The sequence below is a fragment of the Chanos chanos genome, chromosome 2 (genome assembly GCF_902362185.1).
Source record: "Chanos chanos chromosome 2, fChaCha1.1, whole genome shotgun sequence".
NCBI lineage: Eukaryota > Metazoa > Chordata > Actinopteri > Gonorynchiformes > Chanidae > Chanos > Chanos chanos.
Window position 1 is genome coordinate 22,023,558 of NC_044496.1, and position 24,058 is coordinate 22,047,615.

Here is a 24,058-nt window from a genome sequence, read left to right on the forward strand (position 1 = left end):
GCATACATGCTCCTAAAACACGTTTCGGCTTAATATGCAACATGGAATGATAAACTTGTTTGAATGTGAAATTGGTGAACCTTGCTAATTTTCTTATTCCTGGGATATAGATTAAACAGATATCAACTGGACAACATGCATTTAAGAGAACCTTCTTTGACCTGGTTCACCACTATGAATGTAAGAAGAGGTCTCTCATTTTTTTTCACATGTTTTGGTGTAGTTGTAGAGTCTGTTTGTTATACCTCTACTCTCTTCCTTTATTTCAGCTGGTGCTTCTTCAAATACTTTTGTCATGTAAGGCAGCACATCTAAAAATTGGCGTTCCAGAGAACTATGATGGTATTTTCCCGTGGTACCTCACCAAGGTGAGTTTTACCTGAGAACTAAGATAAAAAAAAGACTTTAACGAACTCTAAATCTAACTAGAACTCTGATAACTCTAAATTTAATAAAGATGTATTGTTTCATAATCACATATGCCAAGGGAATGAATTCAGCAATAAGACACATAAATCAGTGGGTATACTATCTATAATTTACGTGGTTGTAACCTATGAATACATGCATATGCCAGCGTGTACACACAAGTACTGGAAAAGACATCTTTCAATTAAAAAAACAATCAGTAGTCTTTACAATTTTGATAGACTTTTTTGGGGAGAAGTGCCTTTATTACAAAAAAAACGGTAGGTTTAATGTCTGCACAGAAAGAGAAAGTGAGGAAAAGACAGAATTGCATAATCACTAAAAAGCAATATTTAGTGCATACCTAATTTCCCAGAGATCAAATTCTAGACCCTGTTTTGTCAGTTGTAAGTTAAACCATGTGAGAGATTTGAAACGGAAATAAATGTAAATACATTTCACTGATTAATTACAACAATGTAAGACTTAGCGAGTTGTAGGTGAGTGTCAGTGCACTAGTCATTTTTAGATACGAATGCTGTAGTCGCTGCTGTCTGTTTTTGTGTCGTGCAATGAATCAGATGGCCAAGCTGAGAGTGATGGTTTAATGGCCGCTCTCAAGTGAAAGAGGGAAAAAAGGCTCAAAAAGCAGAGTCGTCGTACATATTATTCTTTCTCAAAGCACTCAAAGCTCAAGGTGTAATTATGATCAAGCCACTCATGCACCATCTAGTCGTCAGACCACTAAATATGGAACTTCTACACAAAGCCTGACTGCCAGTCTTGTGTCCAAGACGGCAGGCATCTTTACCAGATGCCATTTAGTAATGGCCAGGGTGGGCTTTGCAGTACTTCTCATTTGACACTGTAATTGAAGGCATTTTTGAAAGAACGTCACTGACTACATGCTAAGCTTTAGCCGTTCTCCATTTTTGTGTTGTTTTTGATGCCAGGCTATCAAAACACTCTCCAAATGAACAGTAATGGCGTACATGTGGGTGGGTGGATAATTACCCACACTCTATGTTAGGAATAAAAGGACAGAGTGATGGCTAAAAAATGGTTGATTTCTTGTGTGTGTGGGGGGGGGGGTGGTAATTTAAATGTGATATGACTCAGTTTTATTTTTGTTCTTTTGTTACATGACGTCAAATTGCCATTTAACAAGCCAATCAGTTGTCATATACGAGTTTTCGCCAATGGGAGGTACCTGAGAGGTACCTGTGAAAAAAAAAATGTAGGCTGTGTTTAACAAACAGGGGAAACGTAAGCTGTCATCGCCTGATTCCTTTCACACTGTGACCAGTCAGGATCTCAGTCATGAAATGCCTTTTTTTTAAATGGGGCCTTTTAATTATGTTACTCCAAATATGGTGAAACAACACATCCTCCTCCCCCTCACAAACACACACACACACAAGTTTTTGGTTTTCAGGTGGGTGAGAATTGTTTACTAAGGTTTGTGAGCTATGTGATATCATGTGGGCCAAATACAGGATATGTCCATTGTGAATCCATCTCATTTGCACAGACACTTAACCAGCTGTTTCATGCAGCCCACTAACACGCTAAACATGCCAGCACTGCATGCCTTGGTGCCAGTCAGAGAGATGGTATAACTGTTGATATAACTGATATAGCTGTCAACAGGAGAAGCACCTCTTGTTATGGATGTCACATTCAGACAGGCCATCCATGTATATCTAGTCTCTCAATGCACAACAGGCGGTTTCAGTCCTGAGTGTTTTCCAGAGGCATGTAACATGGTTAAAATAAACTGAAAAAGTAAATGAGTTATAATATAATCCACTGCATTATGACAGGAACAAAACAAAGAACTTCAAAAAGTCCGTCGAATGTGGCGACATAACTACAATTTTGGGCCACTTGTATGGTGTTGTTGACATTCACCGTTGAAATGTCATTTAATTTATTGCATTAATGTTGTAATGAATTAACAGCAGTACCCAGTTCTGAACAGTCAGTGCAGACCTGCTCCTCCTCCTGAGTCAACTTTGGACCGCGTGTCAACACCTGAGGTTTCTGTTTAACTGACTCTGTGTGTACTGAATATATGTACGTCCTGTACTGAAATCATTTTTTGTTTTTGGTGTTGCTTATCCTTACAGCTTCCTGATCTTCCCAACACTTACACTGATCTGATGGTGACTGGTGATGAGGAGGGGATCTTTGGGGTTGAGTCTGGCTTCTTGTATGCCCTCAAACCATTAGACAGAGAGAAACAGCCCTCTTACTCTCTGCAGGTGGGACATAGCTCAAGATGTTTCATTGCTTCATTTTATGACTTTGAAGTTCTAAATTAGAAAAAGAAAAAATGAAAAAAGAAAGAACAACAATGAACAACACAGCAGAACAAAAATGAATGACACAAACCAACATGCTTACAAGATGAGCAAAACAGCATCAGGTTATTGAAACTTTAAGAAGTCTGCTTTCTTGATTTGGAATATTGCATCTTTAGGAAAACCTCACAAAGCTTCAACACTAATATTTAAAAACTATTAATCTGGGTTGCACAGTAATTTAAACTGAATTTAAATCCATTCAGATTTATGATGGCCATCATACTGTTGTGTTTTAATGCTAAATATGATTTTAATGAATTGTGTCTGAACAGTGAAATTCATAATAATGCTCAATATAAGAAAAATTGCTGTGTTTGCTATGAGTGATTAGTCTGTCTGTAAATATATACTCATATAGCCTCAAGGCCTGTGTACCAGAAATACCTGATGAGGATGTTGAAAATTGTCAGTGATGAAAATGTTGTAAGGTTTGAAAAAGGTTCAATGTTTAAATGTGCGAGTTTGTCTGTGCTTTTCTTACAGGTGTCCTTCACAGCCTCAATGCATCCTCAGAGTTTCACTGTGGAGGTGTGTGTCATTGACAAGAATGACAACGTGCCAGTGTTCCTGGAAGAGAGCATGAGAGGCAGTGTGCAGCTGGGTCTCCTCAAAGGTGGGTGGAGTGACAGTGGGCTTTACACATTAGATATTGCTCTTACGTCAGTCTCTTTCAGCAATCAGCTTCTCTGTACAGTCACTCAACACTGTCTATCTTTACCGTCATCATTATTTAACCTCTTTGAGGATTTAGGTTCCATAGAGGATTGAAGATCCGTTCTGCTCTTTTAGTTTTTATAACACAGAATCTTCCAACAACTCAAGGTATTGACAACGTTTCACATACTTGAGTACGAAAAAACCTATAAAGTTAAATACACATTACTGTACGTAATAGCACTTGGGAGGAGCTGCTCTTTTGTCAGACTGAAAATTGTTTTATAAGGCTAATTAAATGAGATCTCATGACCTGGTACCCACCATCTTCTGAAGGTCCATGTGTGTAGTCTCTATCATCTGCCGCTTTGATTTTTTTTTCTGTGTCACGTCCAGGAGTCACAATCCCCCCTTCAACCGTGCACCCACCAATGTAAAACCATGCCAAGGCTCTCTTTACTGACACATACTGACTCATTCTAATCATCAGAACATGTTTCATTAAGAAACTTAATTCATTTCAAAGTCGTCTTTCCCACATGTGCAGCCGTACTTGTCCAGTCTCACGGAGGTGCTATAAATGTCACAGAGGCATTCATCCTTTGACGTGGTGTACTTAGTCATGCTTTTCTATTGGTGACCTTCAGATCCAGGCAGCTTACGCATCTGTAGAAACTCTAGGAGCGTTTTTGCGTCAGAAATGAGAAGAGCCTCATACTCTAAGGAGTGATTTTAAATTAGTTATTTTGAGTTGAACCATAAAATAAGTATTTGTGCACATACGCATATGTTTATTTCTCTGAGTGTGTGACGTTTTATATCAAAATGGCTTGGCTGTCAATATTTATAAATGAGTATCTCATCTAGAGGTAAACACAGGTCTGTATTTTCTCTTACAGCACATGTCTCTCTCTCACGTCTGCTCTGAATTCTCTCCAGGCATCCCATTCATGCAGGTGGAGGCTTTGGACCGGGACGACCGGAACACGGCCCATGCTGACTTGCGATTCAGCTTGCTCGACCAGACTCCGCGCATCCCTGCCAGCCACATGTTCCAGATTGACTCATTGTCTGGAGAGGTGTCTCTAACTGAAGATGGTACCACAGACATTTTGATAAACTTCAGCAAGCAACTGGGTTAATTATAGATGCTGCACATGTTAAAAATGGGAGTTAACACCCTTGTTATTTATTTGGATTCAAATTCAGCATTGTGGTCAGGGTTTTAAAGTGATCAAATGCTACTATACATTTAAATACAAAAATAAGATTGTTTTAGAGAAGTGAGAAAGAATGATCCCAAGGTGTTGTTATAAATCACTCATGAAAGTTTTTACTTAGCTACTACATGGTTATTAAAACTCTCAGCATGGTATAAACACAACATGTAGGTGCTATTTTTGTGTACAATTTTCCTTCTCACACACAGCTCCATTATTTAAACCAGCAAAAACAGTGCTACAGATGTAATTTATGCTAGGTGACCAGTTGTTTGGCTTCTTCATTCAAAACATTGCACATCCTTCCCCTTTCCACCCACAGTCACAGTTGCACACTCACTGGCTTAGATCAGTCCAAACAGAAACCTGGAATATTCTCTTACTATTTCTGTAGTGCTCCTCTGACAAGTTGATTTAAGCAAGATATCAACAGCATGTCCTGAACTCCTTTCCATCTCTTTTTGTTTTACTCTCTGTTCTCAACCATTTGACTGTGAAATGAATTCATTAATCGCCCTCTTGACTTCCTGAGCAGTCTCCAAGCCTGAGTTGCTACAGCTTCATACTGGCTCGTTTGCAGTTTTTAATGCTGCTGTTCCTCCAATTTTAAACACGTGTGCTAAATGAAAAGGCTTTGCAGTAAGGCCAAAGCAAGCATAGCTAGAAATGTGAATCATTTAGTGTATGTGAGTCATCAGAGACCTGAGCACCAGGTCAAAGCCGCCATTTCTGGGTCCAATGCCAAATGTGATTAAAACAGCACTGGCAAATGCCCTGAGAGATGTAGACTTAGTATGCCATTCCAATCTCTCAACGGCTCAGATATTATTTTTGTTATTTGGTCATTAGGGTCATAGAAAAGCAACGGATAAATGGATTTCATGTCCTGAACTTAAGAAAGGCAAGGACTTATGTGGTACCTAAATATGACAAGCATTTTCAACACTGAAACCAGTAGCTCTCTTTGGATGTATCTGGACAACTGACAGGCATAAGTTGGAGGGGGGTGGGGGGTGGATGGTGGTGGGTGGATGGTGGGGTTGGTTCTTTTGGAAGAAAGGTCTGTCTTTACTTTGTTTGAATGACTTAACATTCTGGCATAGCTTACCAGTCTCTGTGTGAATCCTTTATGAATTTGTGCTTGTAAATACTGCTGAATTTGTCGCATCTCAAGGAGCTTCAACACTGGACCCAGAGATGTGCGGTCGCTATAAACTGTCAGTGATGGTGAAGGACATGGCTGGGAAGGCCAACGCGTTCTTCTCCACGGGCACCGTGCTGGTGGAAGTGACAGGAAACACTTGGGCGTCGCCTGACCCCGTGAGACTCCAGGAGAACCTGCCCGGCCCGTATCCCATCCCCATCTCCCAGGTGAGAATCAGCTCTCAGTACCACTGACTTGTGATCTGACACAAAGAACTTAGAGGTAAACTTGTGCAGTAGGGCTCGTTTGTCAGTTCTAAGTCTTAAAGAATTAACTGTACATTAAAAAGAGAGAAAATGCTTTTGATGGTCAGAATTGTGGATGAAACTTAAATTGAACTGATTAATGGTGGTCATTACTTTGGTCAGGTAAATACACTTAGATTCGAAAATGTATTTGCAAAACATTAAAAAACCAGGCTGTAAGATCACTGGCAGACATCTGTTAGTGATTTCCTTACTCATTCATTCTGCTGCATATTTTAAGTAACTGAACTGTGTTTTTTGGGGTCATTATGTTTTTACAGAATCAGAATGCATTTTATACAAATGTAATCTCCCAGGAGCATATGGCAAATGCTCCAAATACACCAAGCATTTTCAACTTGTTTAGTGTATTATATCACCTCACTGTCATGCCACTCAAGTTTCCTCAGACTGTGAAATCTGTATTGTGAATATGCATTTTGTATTATGTGTTAACTAATGAAGATGGTTCCCGGAGTTACCTTGGGGTCCTCTCTAGGCATTGTTTGGCCTGTGAGCACCTGGTCTACAGTATAGTCTGACCTTTAGCTTGTTATTCAAATTTTATAATATTAGTCATGGCTGAGTGCTTGTCACAGCCCACTGTCACTCTAGGTGTATAAATAACTTGGAACACCTGATGTGCTTAGAAAGGAGAAAATGAGATGTGTGGACTTTAACTTTTACTGTTCAGCACTATGGATCTTATCTTTTGTTTCCATTAAATTTTAATGGGCTGGAAAACCGAAGCAGGGAGCGATGGAAAGACTCGGAGAACACACAGTCTGAGCTAGAAACAGTTGAATGAGCTGTGCCTCATTATAACAATCATAATAGGTTTCATTTACAAATTGTCATCGAGGTGTCCGTGTCATACTGTTTATTGAAAATGGAATCTTTAAGTGTGTCTATGCATGCACATGTGAGCATGTGTGTTAGCATGTTCTGTATGTGCATCTCTCTCTCTCCCTCTCTTCCCTCTGCCTGTCTACCCTCTCTCTACTTTGCTGCTTCTTTTTGTTTGTGTGGGTTGGAGACAATTTTACTTTTTAAAATTCACCAGGGGCCCGAGTGTTCCCCGAGTGTTCCCATGATCACGAGTGGTGCTCCCCCAGCTCCTTCACTCTGTCATTACAGAGTTTTGCAGTAGAATAAGTACACATCCCTTTTTACAGATTTTGCTGATTTTAGTGGTATGTTTATAGTCTATTGTACAGTATATTTACTCTTTGCTATTGCATGTCTAACCTATACTATTCGCTATTAAGTTGGGCATTTCAAATTTGGAAAGGTCTGTATCATGGTATGGTGTTTTTGTAAGATCTTTTTTAACTTGTCTCATTCTAGGGGGCCCTCTGTTTCTCTATGCCTTTAAATACAGAATGTGTATGTTTCGTTTATATCAAATATAAATATATAAATATACAAATATATCAAAACTCAAAACTCTTTTTTTTTTATTTTTGAAATGTATTCAGCCACTTGCTGTGATAGCCTATATTTTTATGTGTGAAATAATCTTTATTTCATGAACTGAATGTTCTACCCATATATGTGTGTGTGTGCTTGAAGGAGTGTGGAATGAATGTAAAATATGCATCACTCCTTTCTCCTCCTCCTCCTCCTCGTCCTCCTCCTTCAACACCTCACCTCTCCCTCTCTAATTCCTGCACCCACACACACCCACTCTTACTATCTCACTCTGTCTATCTGTGCGGATCTGAATCTCTGTTTTTCTACAACAGCACTACCAGTAACAAACAGATGTACCAAGTCTGTTTCCACAGTATGATGCATTTAATATTTCTCAAAAGCAAATGTCATCAAAATCATGTCAAAAAGTCAATTTTTTAATTGTGAAAAAATAACAAACAAACAAACAAACAAAAACCCTACAATATATATGCCCAGATACTATTTCTATTCCTTGTTTTTTTGTTTGTTTGTTTGCTTTCCCCACTTGAAATCTCATGCTTCTCCTGTTTGTGCAATGCTTTGAACCCTAAATTGATGCTCAGGAGCAAATGTTGGTGAGGCTGTATATGATGTATATGAGTATGTATTTGAGAGCATGTTTATGCGTGTGAGTGTAGCACTTTCAATTTATTCCTGAGAGAGAGTTTAGCCTACATGGGAGAATCCTCCTCTTTTTTCTCTCGCATGGTGGTGTACAGGTGGGTGGAGGGAATTACTACTGTTATGAAACGAAAGGGTGAACATGCTCCAGTCCACACACCACTCCTCCTGTACTAAGAACAACCTTTCTTCCATTCTTACAATGCCATTTTATATAAAGCACAATGTCTTTAAATCCTTTGGATACCTTAAGAATTATGCCATTAAGGTAATGTGGTGAATAATTTGTCAATTCTGTTGACTGGAAATGAGTAAATTGTAAGTGTATGGTTGGTATTGCTGATGTTAATATATAACTGGGATATTATAATTTGTACTACACACTAAGTTTAGATGTTTCGTTTTTTTTTCTTCTGGTCATCATTCTGTCTCAGTGGAGTGGAATCTGGAGAGCTGAAATTTGCTTTGATCATATTCAGATGGTCACTCCAAAACACCCATGCTGGTCGATTCCTCGTTGTCAAGATGGGATTAGAGTTGCGATTGCATGATGCAATCAGCTTCATAAGAGACAATGTGGATTTTTCAGCTGTCTTTCGAGTATCTCTTTTTATTATTTTCTTATTCTGTTAAGTTGCTCTCAGAGTCTGAGAATTACACTTGTGTAATTAACCTTAGTGCTTCAGTTAACGTAGAGAATTTTAGGCTATGCATCTTGACTTCCCTGAGCTACTTTAAATTCAACTGCATCTGTTCTATTTAAGTATAAATTATTTTGTCTTCTAAAACCACATTATCCTACAGAAATAAAGAGTAGAGTATTAAAGCGTATTTTTTCCCATCACACTTTGAAGATATCATCAACTGTTTACAACGTTTGTTCAAAGACTTATCAGGCCTCATCTGATTTTCACAACATTACTGGAGGGCTGGAAAACCGTTTATGATTCCTAGAGTAAAAAAAAAAGGGAGAGAGAACATGGAAACAAAAACAGATGACATCACCTGAAGTGGATCATCCCTTTTGGAGGACTGAGCGGTAGTGGTCATGGCCGTTAATCTCTTCAAAGCACTGCAGCTCTAAAATATCCTAACAGTGTGTGAGAGGGCCCGTGGATGGAAATGGGCTGGTGTATACACAGAAGGCTGAGTTTAGGGAACCATCACCAAAACAAATGCCGTATGACCACAGCTTGAAGAGATGCACGTGTCCTCTGTGTTCCCCCAGGCACCAGGGTCCTCTCCTTGTTCGGTACTATTCTGGATACCTCTGTCACATCTGTCACCGGTCATCTTTTTTTCTAACAGAGTGGAAAATCCCTCCATCTAGAGAGCAGATGTCTTTGTTTTGGCAGGCTTCTGGGCTTTGTATGTTCTTTGGTTCATGTGCTCAGCATTCTGTGTCCTGAACTTCTCCTGAGACTGTCAAAGCTCAGTGGATCTGGGGCTCCCCCCAAAAACACTGCCTCCTGTGACTGGGTCTGGGTCTGTGATGATGAGGCACCAGATACATTACTGTTTTCAAGTATATTCTCCATTCTGATCCTAGTGACAGTAGTTTATATTGAATTTTATGGATGGTTTGATTTCTGTTCCAGCTGTAAGAGGAAAGAACTTCTTAAAAGTTTTTGTTCTCCAAAACTTATGTAACAGTGTCTCTGGAGGAGAGCTGTTAGTGTACTCCCAGATTTCATGGGTTTTTGATTGCTGTCGTGTAAAGCCTCTGTTGTCATTAGAATGAATGTATGTTCACTCCTGTCCCATAATAGTACTGATATTGTTTATGTGATTCTGTGATGTATGTGTTTGTCTGTTTGACAGGTAAAGTGGAGCGGTAGTGAGGTGGAATATAGCCTGGAGGGAGAGTTTCCAGAGATGCTTTTCACCATCAGCAGAGAGGGTGTCATTTACCTCAATGCCCCTTTGGACAGAGAGACACAGGACCAGGTAAACAAATACATTAAAAAAACAAACCAAAAGAAAAGGCATAAATGCTTGACAGACCAAAGGTGGGCATCAGTATAAAGTCAAAGTTAAAACAGAATTCAGAACAGAATGATCTGTAATGTTTTGATCTCCTAACTTATTTATTTACGAATTCATTCAAACATTTTTATAAACATTTTTGCCAGCCACCTAGATGTATTTTAGGAACAGCACAAGAGCACGTAAACAGCACATTCATCTTTGTGTGGTGAACGTGAGGCTGCAGTTCAGTGCCGTGTTGAGCTACTCTCATGTCTGTGCAACTGTGTAAACCACTACACACAAGCTTTCTTAGACACCTTTGGTTCCAGGGTTTTCACTCTGACATATTACTTGTTTGTTCCTAACCCTTATCCAGAAATAGTTGCATATAGACCACTCTTTTATCACACCACACACATGGACATAGACACACAGGCAGGCATGTCATGAGCTCACACACGTGCTGTCTCTCTCCCTCTCTCTGTCTCTGTCTCTCTCTCTCTCTGTCTCTCTTTCTCTCTGCCTCACACATACACACACAGACACACATGTGCAGAATAGAAGCACATGTGAACTCAGAGCAGTGCAGAGCTGTTGAGTATCCAGCTGTTTGTCATTTTTTTTGCACCCCACTCTGAGCTTCAGTTCATGAATCAGTGCACACAATGCCAGTGTCCTGCAGGAACCTCAGGACGGGATCAGATAGTTTTACTCTCAAACACAAACCGAACGGGGGGTATGCTCAGTCACTCAGCTTAGCACAGCCTCAAGTCATTTGTCTCTGCAAAGACTGATTTGTAGGCGATTGGATGGAAGTCTCTTGTCATAAGAGGTATCTACACTGGCAGGAGATCTTCTCTTAACCAAGTGGGTGAGTGTTTCTCTCTCTCTCTCTCTCTCTCTCTGTCTCTCTCTCTCTCTCTCTCTCTCCCCCTAGTTTCACATCAGTATATTTGTAGAGCGGCCAGATGGCAGAGAGATAGCTAAGCCGGTGGAGCTGAGGGTTATGGTGGGAGATGCCAATGACAACAGACCAACATTCCCTCAGATGCAGTACCACACAGTCGTTAAAGAACTCGCCACCAAAGGTCAAACACACAAACATGTAAACCACTGAAATGTCCACAGAAATGAACACCTCTTCAATCCTGAAATACACGAGACATTGAAGTAATTTTTTTATAATTTAGTTTGAATTAGGAAAATACAAATTAGGGGGGAAAAAAGGTCTTTTGGCCTTAAAATTGCATTGTCTGATCTCAGCTCATGTTTCAGACTGAAAGATTTGCGTAGGTATCCGGACTGAAATCAGCCTGCTAATCTCACAGGAACAGAAATTCTCACAGTCCAGGCAGCAGACAACGATGATCCAAAAACGGACAACGTTCGGATCTTCTACAGGCTGGTGGGACAGGTGCCAGAGAACCCACGGGCTCTTTTCCGAGTGGATCGTGACTCAGGGGTCATTACAGTCAATTCAGACAGCATGGAGGGAACTGCCCCTCAGTATACACTGACCATTACTGCAGAGGATGCTAAAGGTTAAACATACAGAAACACACACATACACACACACACACAATCAAACTCAAGTCACTGAAGTCACTGAGAATAATTAGATGACATGGAATTGTCCTAGGTTTTATGGTTCAGTTATTATAACAACATAGATTTTACAACATTTTTGCAGAAAATTCCAGTCATGTTAAGCAGCAGATAACTGACTGTAATAGCTAATCTAAAATGATAAAATGACACAATGTCAGATATGAGTGGGCTTGTTATTTTATGACTCATTCCATGCTCATTTTTAACACACACGATGACACACACTCAGTGCTTTTGAGTGTGTTTTTCTCAGTGCTCTGAATTTTCTTTTTAATTTTTTTAAAAATTTTATTACTTTTTTTTTGTATGGACATATTGCCATAATGTAACTCCTGTGCATTTCTAATCAAGTGTGTCACAGGACATGTGTCGCTATGGGGACATGATCTGTGGTGACAGTTACTAGGTCATTTTAATGACTGTCATTTGCATTTCTAAATGACCATATCAAATGAAGTGCGAGAGTGACATTGACTCATGGATACTGACAGTGATAAACACACTATAAATAATTCTAATGAAATCAGTGTTTGTTTCTCTCTGTAGGTTTGAACAGCTCCTGTACTGTTATAGTGAAAGTGCTGGATGAGAACAACCACTCACCTGTCTTCTCCCAGCATGAGGTAAAGCTAGTGTGTGTGTGTGTGTGTATGTGTGTGTGTGTCGACGCACATAAAGTTTGGAGTGCTGATGGATTAATGTGTGTATCTATCTCTGAACTCAGAGAAACTGGATAACCGAGTTGATTTTCAGAGGCAAATAGGGTGAAGTTCTTTCAGGGGAATCCATGGTTTAATCTTGGGCTTTAGAAGCATAATAATATTACTGAGTTATTTTTTTCTCTTTCGTCTGAGCGCTCCAAATGGACAGTGTTCTCAGACATAATCCGATCAAACCCTGAGAGGACAATTTATTCACACAGGCAAAAAACAGACAATAGCCACAGACCCTTGGCATTATTCCTCTGTTCGCAACATTAATTTCCTTTCAAGTTAATTGCACTTCATGTACAGAGGAAAATATAATTTAAATAATTAGAATATATCATGCCACATCCCCTTTCAAAACTAGACAAAAAATAATTTGAGATGGCAGGTTTGTAATTTTACAATATAAGGAAATTTGCTGTGTGAAGTGATTAACAGGGCATGCCAGTGAGTAAGAAATTTCATTCAAGGCTGATATGTCATTCTCTCTGTCACATTTTCTCCTCATCTCTCTTTGTCTTTTATTATGACAATACCACATGTTGGTAACACTGTTATAGCATGAATTAATCTCCGAAGGATAACTCTTTTTACATTTGACATGACACTTTTTACCTTGACTACATTGTCACATTTTCAGAAGATGTCAGGTCTCTTAGCTATATAGGCCATTGTGGTTATAGCTATTCACACAGTGTCTAGTGCAAGCTGGGTCAGATAAAGCTAGGCTTCAAGTACTTTAAGTAAACACTTAGTTCTAGGTATTTCATAATCCAGTGCTCTCTTTTGTTTATGTCAGTGAGGCAGGGAAATCCTCTTGAGTTTCCACCCCATCATTGTCAGACATTGTTTTGGAGGGATTTTGTGTTCTTTTTGTCCTGAGGCTTGTCCTGAGTTCTAAAAATGACTCTTTTCGTTCCTCTGAGCGGTTTTGTAATGTTTATTTATGGTTCATGAAAGCACCCAACACGGGAATGCATTTACACAAACGAACAACAAGCGCTCATCTGATGTCTTTGTTCTTAACTGATGGTGCTGCTTCACTAAATAACTGTTATAAATAGTTAATGAAATGCTGATCAGAATAACACCTTTAAATCGCCAGCAAAACACGGAGAACAAGAGATGGATGAACACAAGAAAGTCAGCCTACAGTTACTCATAAGTGAAAAAAAAAATCTCCTCTTTTCTGGAAAATACCCTCGCTGCTGTCAAGCCCACCCACGCCACATGAATAAAACAGGAGCTAGAAATGTGTGTGGGAGGCACTGAGTACTGCCTTAAGATGGAGAGGAGCTACAGTGGTGGAGCAACAGAGGACGCCCAGGGCCAGTGGAAGCCTCAGCACAGGCAGGTATATTTAGATCAGTCAGTGAAAAGGGGTCGAGAAGGAAGAGTTCAGATAGATGTCCTCTGACATTCCATTGCATTCTGGAAACTTCTATTATGAAATTTTCCACACTAGCCCTGGGCCAAAACAAAAAGAGGCAATTGTTGTATGTTTAATCGATACCTCTTACTTTATTCAGACAATGAAGTTGAGTTTTTCTCAAATTAAGGTGGATGGTGCCTACTTTAATGTACACACACAGACAAACACACAAACACACTCACACACACTCACACACACACCCACACACACACATACACACACACACAAACACACACACACACATAGACAAACACACACACATGCTTCATCTCATGTTCTCTCTCTCTCTCTCTCTCTCTCTCTCCATGAAGTGGAAAATACTTTGGAGTGGGTCATGGCAGTGTTGTCATGTGAGGGGGTTAGCGGTAAGGTGAAGGGCGAGTGCTGACACTGGTTGTCCAGGGAGATCAGAGGGTTTGTCACATCAGTGAAGCAGCATGGAGAGAGCCTGATTAAAGTCCACTTAAGCACACAGATAAAGGCCTAGGAGAGTGAAGTCAATAATGCTGGTTATGGTTTTGGCCAAGAGTAACAAAGCACAAGAGTTTATAAACAGCACCTTTGTCTTTTACATGTTGGACCTGAGAAGCTGCAGTCATTCTGTGTGTTATCAAACTTTACTCATCTCTATCTGAGTGAAAATACTTGACACATCAGGCCCCACAGACACTTCAAATCTATACAGATGAATAAATCAGCTAAAACAAAAGCTGAAACACTGAAACAGCTTCCATGCAAATGTGTGTGTGTGTGTGTGTGTGTTTGTGTGTGTGTGTGTGTGTTTCTGTATGTATGGAGAAAATGTTTGGAAACTGACAAAAAGCACAGTTCTGTTACACTGAGTGAGCTGTTTTTCTTATTCAAAATCTTCAGGTGGTAGAAAGTTGGAACTCTGCAACAATACCACATTGTCAAACAATACCAACCTTACTTTACAGCGTGTTTTTAGTGCTGGCAAAAAATCTGTATTATTCCATCACTGACAGCCTTGAGAAGCTAGTGATGTGCTTAAATCATAAGGATCACACGTTTATCTTACTTATCTCTCCAACTTTTTTTCACTTCTTTCTCCTTCTGTCCTATATTCTTCACTCATTTGTCTGTATGATCTGTCTGTGTTGTCTGTATGATCTTATTGTGTTGTCTGTATGATCTTATTGTGTTGTCTGTATGATCTGTCTGTGTTTGTATGATCTGTCTGTGTTGTCTGTATGATCTGTCTGTGTTGTCTCTGTTGATGTTTCCTGCTGTCCCATCTGTCCCATATACACATTCTGTATCATTTTTTATCTTTATCATCCTCTCTCTCTCTCTCTCTCTCTCTCTCTCTCTCTCTCTCTCTCTCTCTCTCTCTCTTCATCACATTGTCAGTATGGCCCCTTTCACCTGCCTGAGGATTCTGCAGTGGGTACCACAGTAACAGCAGTGTCAGCATGGGATGCTGATGAATGGGGAGGAGACAGCTGGCAGGTGGATTACCGGCTGGAGTCTGGTAATGAGGAAGAGGTCTTTACCCTCGTAACAGACAGACAGACCAACGAGGTTTCCCTCGTCCTTGATAAGGTATTCACGCTGCTTCCTTCATTCACTATTTATGGTCCATTCAAGAAAGAGGATACAATGTCCATTAGTTAAACAGTGCTGATTGCCTGGATTGATGGTTTGATGAAAATTATATCTCAGATCTAGCTTAGGAAAAACACATCCACTGGGCAGTGTGAGTCAAAATTCAACATTTTACCAACGTGCACAAACACATGTTCATATGGATACATGCATGCATGCAGACAAACACACATGCACACGCACACAGAGAGAGAGAGAGACAGAGAGAGAGAGAGAGAGAGAGAGAACAATGATGTTTTAACAGCATATCTGAAAGAGGTGAGCATATGCCTCTGCAGCTGTTGCAGGTCCTGTCTCCACCTCTTCTCTCTCTCTGAGCTAATGCCAGTCTCACCACCCCCACCCCAAACAGCGTGACCCAGGGCGTGTGCTATTTCCTGGCACACTGTATTGACAGAGAAGCAGGCCTGAGCGACACTGTAACAGTGGAGGGATGTTTCCCTCTTCTCTGAGAAGCAGATCTTATATCCCAAAGAGTAGGATCTCAACACCATGTCTGTGAATAGGAGTCGGCCTCCCACTCTGACGTTTGGCAAAAACACGTGACCATTGGTTTCTATGCTGTTTATTAATCAGACAGGCCTGGTTTGTGTCTGCTTTTCCCATGGCTCACTTTATTTGTGGTCCCGATACCTGATCGATTTACCAGTACATTTTCTCTGAGTCATTTGAGACCTATGTTCTGTTGACCTCTGTTACTCTTGTCCCCGGTGTAATTCTGCGAAATGATTGTTCCACAAGCTTTATATATATATATATATATATATATATATATATATATATAAACACTCACCATTTATTTTAGCATGGTTAACAGAGAAAATGGGCCCTTGAATTGTATTCTTAATTAAATATTACCAAAGTGCAGATTATCTCATTATTACAGTGTGGTGATATAATCTAGAATAAAACAAGTCCAGAATGGTTGTATTTCTCAGCAGTGAGCTCTGCAGTGCAGTTAGTAAACAACAGTGACAAATGTAATTTGTCACGGTCTCAGGATGAGTTAGAGTGTTGGACTGATGGAGGCACAGTTGTCAGGAGAGATGAATCAGAGCTTTTGTTTTGAATCTTGCGAGAGAATTGAATGAGGATTTAAACATGTCACACGTGTTGTGCAGAGTAGCAGGTGTGCTAAACAGATTCAGTCATTCTGTGCAGACGGAGAGTGTGGAGATTACACGCACATGCGCACACACACACACACACACACACACACGCACACGCACACACACAGGAAGGGAGAGAATCAGGGAATGTATTAAAGCTCAAAGTACAAATATGTGTGTTAAAATATGTATTAATCTGTATTAAATTGACAATATGAGGGATAATATTTGAAAAAAATCAGATTATCTCTTTGTTTTTTGCTGTTTTGACTACCCAGTATGATCCAACTAATACATATTAGAGACACAGGAGAGCAGTCAGGATCTCATTTTACAAGCAAATGTCTGTCCTCATTTAAAAACAAATTTAATGGTTGGTAGCAAAGTGAGCCTTAAACAAAAAAGGAAACTAAGTTCAGCCACAGTTGGTGACCATGTCAGATTATGAAGAAAAGCCTATGAACCTGAGGAAGATACAGTTGGTAAGTTCAATTAGTCTGGCAAGTGTTTATGCCAGCTCCACTCTTCTCCTCCAGATAGATATGCTATACATATTAGTCACTCTCTTCCTGTTCCCCCACCCCCCACCCCCCCTCGGTCATGTGTGCTGCATTGTGTAGTGCATTGATCATAAGGCAGCCTCTGTTCCTCTAAAATGGAAAACCGAATCTATGGAATACAGGAAGAAATGTCTAAACTGGAAACTGCTGGCGTTTCTCTGACAGGACATATTATCAGAAAAGAAATGCATGTCTGATCTGTCCAGCTTTCTTTCTGGGGCGCACATGTGCAATGGAAAGAAACCTCAGCTGGACTATGAGAGATGAGCTGAGAGAGAGAGAGAGAGAGAGAGAGGGAGGGAGAGAGAGAGAGAGAGAGAGAGAGAGAGAGAGAGAGAGACTGTGCAGTAGACTGTATGATACTTCAGCTTGGTTGAGGGTCACTGTGTACTGTCTGTCTTACTAAAGGAACAGCCTGTTTGAAACACCTGATGCAATGCTCTGGTGTATGTGTGTGTGTGTATGTATGTGTGTGTGTGTGTGTGTGTGTTTGTAAGTTAATGTGTGTGATATATGTAAGTTTATGTGCTTGAGAAAAAGATATCTACCTCACAGACCTCTTATCATGCTATCAGAGGAGTGTTAGCATACTGACAGGCTTACCTGGGTTATTACAGTCTATTAATTTCCTTAAACTGGCAGCTCAGACAGAGTGTAATATCTGTAATGTTCCAGCATCTATGTATGAGCAGTGTTTCCAATGGCAACGTCTGTGCAGGTCCTGGACTTCGAGCGGGAGAGTGAGTACATCTTGGTGCTCAGCGCTCAAAACCCAGTGGCCCTTGTGCGCGGCAGGTATGGGCCTGCTTCCACGGCAACAGTCTCAATTTTCGTTGATGATATCAACGAAGGTCCTGTTCTGTCCCAGAGCCACTATGAGGTAACAGTCAGAGAAGGGGAGGAACCGGGACGAGTTATTGCCACAATCCGAGGATACGACCCTGACTCACACCCAATCAGGCAAGCTGAAACTCTAACAATGGGGGAGAAGAGTTTTCATATGTCTCAGATACATCAGAATGTTTTTCACACATTGTACAAATAGGAAAATTGCATTTTTTGTAAATGCAGTAAGCTTGCAGTACAGACTCTGCAGTTTTGAATATCCCAGCAGCCACTCAGTGACTGAAGTCTCTCTTGTCTTTCAGGTACTCTCTCAGAGGAGACACTAAGAGGTACTTCTCCATTGGGAAGTATTCTGGGGAGCTGAAGACCGTGCAGGCCCTGGACAGAGAAGAAAACAGTACTTATACCATGGAGGTGGTGGCAGAAGATGGAAGTAAGAAATCATTACTACAAGAACTCATATGACAAAAGAACTTGAGAACATTACACTGTAGTTTCAACCCTTTACCGTATGTCACCATTCTTCTGAATGAATTCAACTCAGCTGTGAATCCATCAAAATTCTGATTTGAATCCTGTCATTAAATTCTTGCAGTGTTCAATTGCCAAGACAGTTTCACTGTGTTGGAGGCTCCCTAATGCATTCAAAATATATCTTTTCAGTTGAACAATAGAGAAAAAAATACATGAGAACAGAATCCATGTTCTGGTATTAGACAGCTGTAAAATCAACAAACCATACCTGTCAGTAAAAGCTGAGACATTTGACATTTCATAAATCTTAGATTTGGTAGCAGCTTAGTAAAGAAAATTGTGAATTGAAGAACACATGCACACTTTCTGACCAGAATGTCACACAGCATAAACAGCAGTGAATGAGTCACTAGCACAAGTGCTTGTAGGTGGAGTGGGGGTGGAGAGTAGGGGGGATGTGTGGGGAATGGGAGATTCTAGAGGAAAGCAGAGACCCTTTTTCTGTGCTCTATAGATGTTGAGGAAAATCAGAAACCCGCGGGCCTTGAACAAAACACAATTTTTCCACCAATTACCTACTGCCGTCATCAGTCCTGGCCACAAGAAAAATTAATTTCTATGAGTCCTCCATTACACACTCATCTGGAGTAGAGACATACAAGTGGAGGGTATATGACTCAGATTCCACTATGATGACAGAGAATTGTGGGTGACGGAATATACTGGAACAGTGATGAACCTAAGTTCTTAGTGTGCACTGATGCGCTTTTAAGAAAACTGGCTAGCTAATTGGATTAATGTGTGTTTAAGCCCACAAAAAGGATACAGCTGCTACAGGTAGAGGAAGGTATTTAACTGCAACTCTAGACGTGTGCGCCTTATGACACAGACATGTCAGATTTGCGTGCCATCGAATTAAATATAAAGGACAGAGGAGTCTATGTGTAGAAAGCTTAGAAAGACGTGATAAATTTGTGCTAGCACAATTAGTTTACTCTACTTAATCAGATGTAATTGTAAACTGATAGTAAAGCAGTGAGTTCAAGTCTCCCATAGAACGAGTGATTCTGTAGTTCATGTGGTACTGTTGTTTGGCATATAGTACATCTGTCCCACCTGAAGCAGTGGTTTTGAAGGGCCTATAATAACAAGCATTTAACAAAAGTTCTAGTTTTTTGAGAGATGAAGGTGGTGGAAATCCCATTCTGGTCTTCATGAAGGTTGTACCCAGTCACTGAAAATGAGGTTGCAGTATGATGGCAAAGCAGTAGAGGTAGCTAATTTATTGAGTATGGAAACTGAGTAGAAATTTAAAAACATTTGAAAATCAGCTTAGAATGTTGTGGTCTCTGCTATGACTAGACAGATGTTAGCAAAAACAAATATAGGAGTACTTCCACAATGGCTTTAAAGAACCCCCTGCCGATCCACAAACGGAGTCTATCAAAAACAGTCACGTGTTCACTGGGATCGGGGATTTAAAAAAGTAGGATTGCGACAGGGTCGTTCTTTGCCCTCGCTCACTCTTTGGGGATACAGAACAGTACACATAATTCACTGAGCATTTACCGTAACTTTATAAATTGATGCAAAATATGATTGTTTTGACAAATGAAGTCAGTTTTTTTACATGCACTCTCTGCCCCCACCCAGAGATCTCTCTTTGAAAAACAAATAAATAAAACCAAAAACAAAGAAAAGTTTTGATGATGTCTCTGTTCTGACTGCTACCCTTTCCTCTCTCTCTGTCCTTCAAGGGAATTCCTCTCTGTCTGCTTCCACTTTGGTGACTGTGCACATTCTGGATGTGAATGATAACAGTCCCGTTTTGGTGGGGGATTACTCCTGGAAGTACCTGTGTACTCCACGCTGGGAGGACCAAGCTCTGGTTCTAGCCTCCCGTGACAGTGATGGCCCACAGCATGGTGGAAGACTCAACTTCTCCCTCCGGAGTGACGCCACTGTACGCCGCAACTGGAAACTCACACCCATCAATGGTGTGTCTCGCACAGTGAAAAAAAAAAAATTCGCACTGTAATCATCTGTTGATTAAGTCTTGCGCAGTAGGATACATAGCTCACAGTGACCCAGACACAGTAATGCCAGAGACAGAACCGAATGACCTGTTACTGCAAGAAAGTAAGCAAGTGAACCATTTTTTTTACAAAATCAGATTTTTCAGACTCACTGACGCATTCAAGACCCAAAAGAGTCATTCAGTACAAAAGATGTTGACGCTGGCCCTGCCGTGTAAGTGTATGGTGACGTCAAAGCAGTCAAAATTGGAAATCCAGAAAATAACATTATTTCTGTGGTAACTATACCAATTTTGTCTGTCAGCAACGTCATCGGAATCAGGTCGAAGACTAGCCACCTGCCAATTCAGACATTGTCGGGGGAAGAGAATAAATTGAAAGACAGTCAGCAGGAGGAAATTGTCCTCCCCTCATTTCTTTGCAGTTGTCTGAGCAGGTGGTAATAAGTGTAATGGCCCTCTTCCTGTCGCTGTAACCATGTCTAATGTGTCAGACTGATGCCAGGGAACATGTTGACTTGACTGGCTGAGAGGCAATATCGATTTGCCAAGCCAAACTGCTCTCTGTGTCTCATGCCATCCCTCTCCTAATCTCTTCCTTTTTTTTCTCCTCGTTAGATGTTAATGGGTGAGAAGGCCTCCTCTGGTGGCGTTGGGTAATTATATTGCCTTTCATTCGTGTGATGTCACAACCGGGGCTTTGATGCCTGAGAGGCTGAAAGTGTATTCGATGTGACTGGTCTCGTAATTGCGCTTGCTTCAGACATCCTGTGGTGTGGCTTCTTTTCTCCCTCACCTCTCCTTCTCTCCCTCTCTATTTCTCTCTCTCTCTCTCTCTCTCTCTTTCTCTCTCTCATTCACTCTCTCTGTCTCTCATGCTCTCTCTCTCCCTCCCTCATCGTCTCACATCTGTAAAGCATGGAAGAGGGTGACGGATATGTGACGTAAGCTCCAGTTGCTGAGCTCACTTCACAAATACAGGGCTTTTTTTTTTTTTTAGTTGTCTGGGTGTGTCTCCCGTTTCATCAGAGACCATCCATTCTTAAGGTTTTACTTATGTGAAGTGTATCCCTAACACAGAAACAATCATTCACATCCAGTCCTTTATCCAAAGGCCAATAAGACAACTATATAAATTCAGGAGCATTTACACACTCAGCTGTTTACTTAAAATTCATCCTGGATATTTAGAATATTGTACCTAGCATATAAAATCAAAGTAATTAAGGCACTCAAACCAGTCACAGACAAGGACAATACTCATTTATATTAATGTATTTAAATTATGATAGTATAGTATAAACAGAATTTTAAAATTTGTAAGCTTCTTCATCTTTTTTTCGACTTCTTACATTTAGCCAGTGACATGAGACAGAGTATGTATGTGATGCAGTTGAACACATGAGTTAGAGGGGTAGCCTGCTGAGATCCTTTTGATGTGAAGACTGTGTGTAAGAAATCAGTCAGCTCGTACAGCAATGATACACAGAGGAGATAAGACCATTTTAGCCCTCTCCTGACGTCACCACTGCCCTTCCAGACCACGGCCTTATTAAAGACTCTTGGTGTCAGAGGACTTTGTGGAGCTCTTTGGTCTATAGATTAGAGTTAACAGGCCCTGATAAAAAAAAAAAAAAACCTCTCTATTTACTGGCATGGCCTTCCAGCTTTATGTCACACTCTTAGATAAGATAATGTGTGTATAGCACTGTCTTTTTGAAGTTTGTAAACTGTTGTGCCTTGTACTGCTTATCCTTAGCTATGAACATCTACATTTCGGGAAAACCTGTAAAACATTTCAGCACCACTTAAAAGTCATTGTGTGGTTCTCTTCTATAAACTAATCATTGATTGTTTTAGCCACAGCGTGGTGATACACAATGGCTTTGTAGAGTAAAATGGGATTATTTGCATGTTAGAAATATAGCTGTTGCCTTTATTTTGACCCGAAGCTGAATGGTTTTAAAGGTTTGTTGGGCAGCAGTGTTGAGTAGACATTCACAGAAATCATAGGAATCATAAAAATTTCCGTAGCATTTTTCATACAGACACTGCGAGTGACCACGGGGGAACAGTTATCAGTCTCTCTAAGAAAGGATGTCATCCAACACCATAAAATGGGGAATCCTAAGGGAATCCTACCACGTCTGTGCATTTGCAGTGGTCAGAGAATATTGTGGGTTTTGTTTCTAATGTGACATGTTGACATGTAGTATTTTCTTTTTTTGTCCACAGACACTCACACCAACCTGTCTCTGAACATTCCTTACCTGCCTCCTGAAGTCTACACTGTCCCTTTTACCATTTCCGATAGCAGCTCCCCACCCAGGAGCACCTTCATCAACCTCCCAGGTCGGATCATTCAATTTCTGTCACTGGTTCATCATTGAAAGACTGAAAGGGAGAGAGGAATAGAAGGGAGCTAGCTGTTAGTTGGGGACGTTCTGACCATCAGTTGTGTGAGTGTGTGTGTGTGTGTGTGTGTGTATGTATGTGTATGTGCATGTGTGTCATGCTTGCACAATGTTCTGAGACAACTTGTTCACCCCATCTCTGCTGACGCTGGGCTGGGACGCAGGTGCAGCAGTGTTTCCCCCTGTCAGATGTAACTTTGGAATCTGAGGATGTATAATGAGTTTTTCTGTGTTAGCCCCTCATTAAACCACACAAACCCACACAGTCGCACGTATGAGCTTAGGACAACCTCTAGTCCTCTTCCGCGTGGTCCCAATGATTGATATTTTTAAATTCTGTTTAGGCAGCACTGAACAAAAGTTATAAGCAGTGTCACTGTCTGTCTCTCCAATAACAGTGACAGTTTGTTCATGCAACGTGAGAGGAAACTGCAAGACTGCCGCTAAGCAGCTTCCAGGCATGCCCACCATCCAGTCCACCCTTGGCGTTCTGCTGGGAACCCTGGGTGTCATAGGTAAGAACATCTGTATCAAAACAGCGCTCAGTTACGCCATGAACTACACTGAAAAATACACTGTAAACTGTAACCTACACTGTAAATTACATGAAAACCACACTGTAAACTGTAAACCACACTGTAAATTACACTGAAAACTGCACTGTAAGGTGTAAACTACACTGTAAACTATGTTGTAAACTACACTGTAAACATTATGAACTGTAACTCATTTAATAAAGAACTATGTGTGTCTTTGTCTAACAGGAATCATCCTAATTGTTATTTTCATGAGACTGTCCTACCAGGAGCCTAAACCTCCAAACAAGGCCAACCAGGAGAGAGTGCCTCTGAAAATCTCAATTTAACACACTGTACCATGCTGATAGCTTTGTTAATGCATAAGTTTGTTCATCTGTGATAGCTCATTTGTTCATCAGAGCGTGTGTAGCCCACAAGTATAGGCATTCATCTTCAAATATAAATGTCTTATTTATTAGTTGTTGTTGTTTTTTAATGTATAGTTACATAGTCATCTTCCATAATCAAGATTATATACATTTAATGATGATTGATGATGTTTATTTTGATTGGAAAACCATATTTGAA

General features: G+C 40.5%; 1 protein-coding gene across 1 annotated transcript; it reads left to right on the forward strand.

Annotated features, from left to right (window-relative positions):
* Positions 1 to 305: 305 nt before the first annotated feature.
* Positions 306 to 23,817, forward strand: cdh16 (cadherin 16, KSP-cadherin). Its single transcript, XM_030766885.1, has 16 exons — positions 306 to 368; positions 2,538 to 2,672; positions 3,258 to 3,387; positions 4,368 to 4,526; positions 5,823 to 6,019; positions 9,995 to 10,120; positions 11,079 to 11,229; positions 11,470 to 11,682; positions 12,296 to 12,372; positions 15,260 to 15,451; positions 17,902 to 18,143; positions 18,332 to 18,462; positions 20,261 to 20,500; positions 22,774 to 22,890; positions 23,351 to 23,467; positions 23,717 to 23,817. Exons 2-16 carry the CDS (start codon positions 2,571 to 2,573, stop codon positions 23,815 to 23,817), a joined length of 2,295 nt encoding a protein of 764 aa, XP_030622745.1. The 5' UTR covers positions 306 to 368; positions 2,538 to 2,570.
* Positions 23,818 to 24,058: the final 241 nt, after the last annotated feature.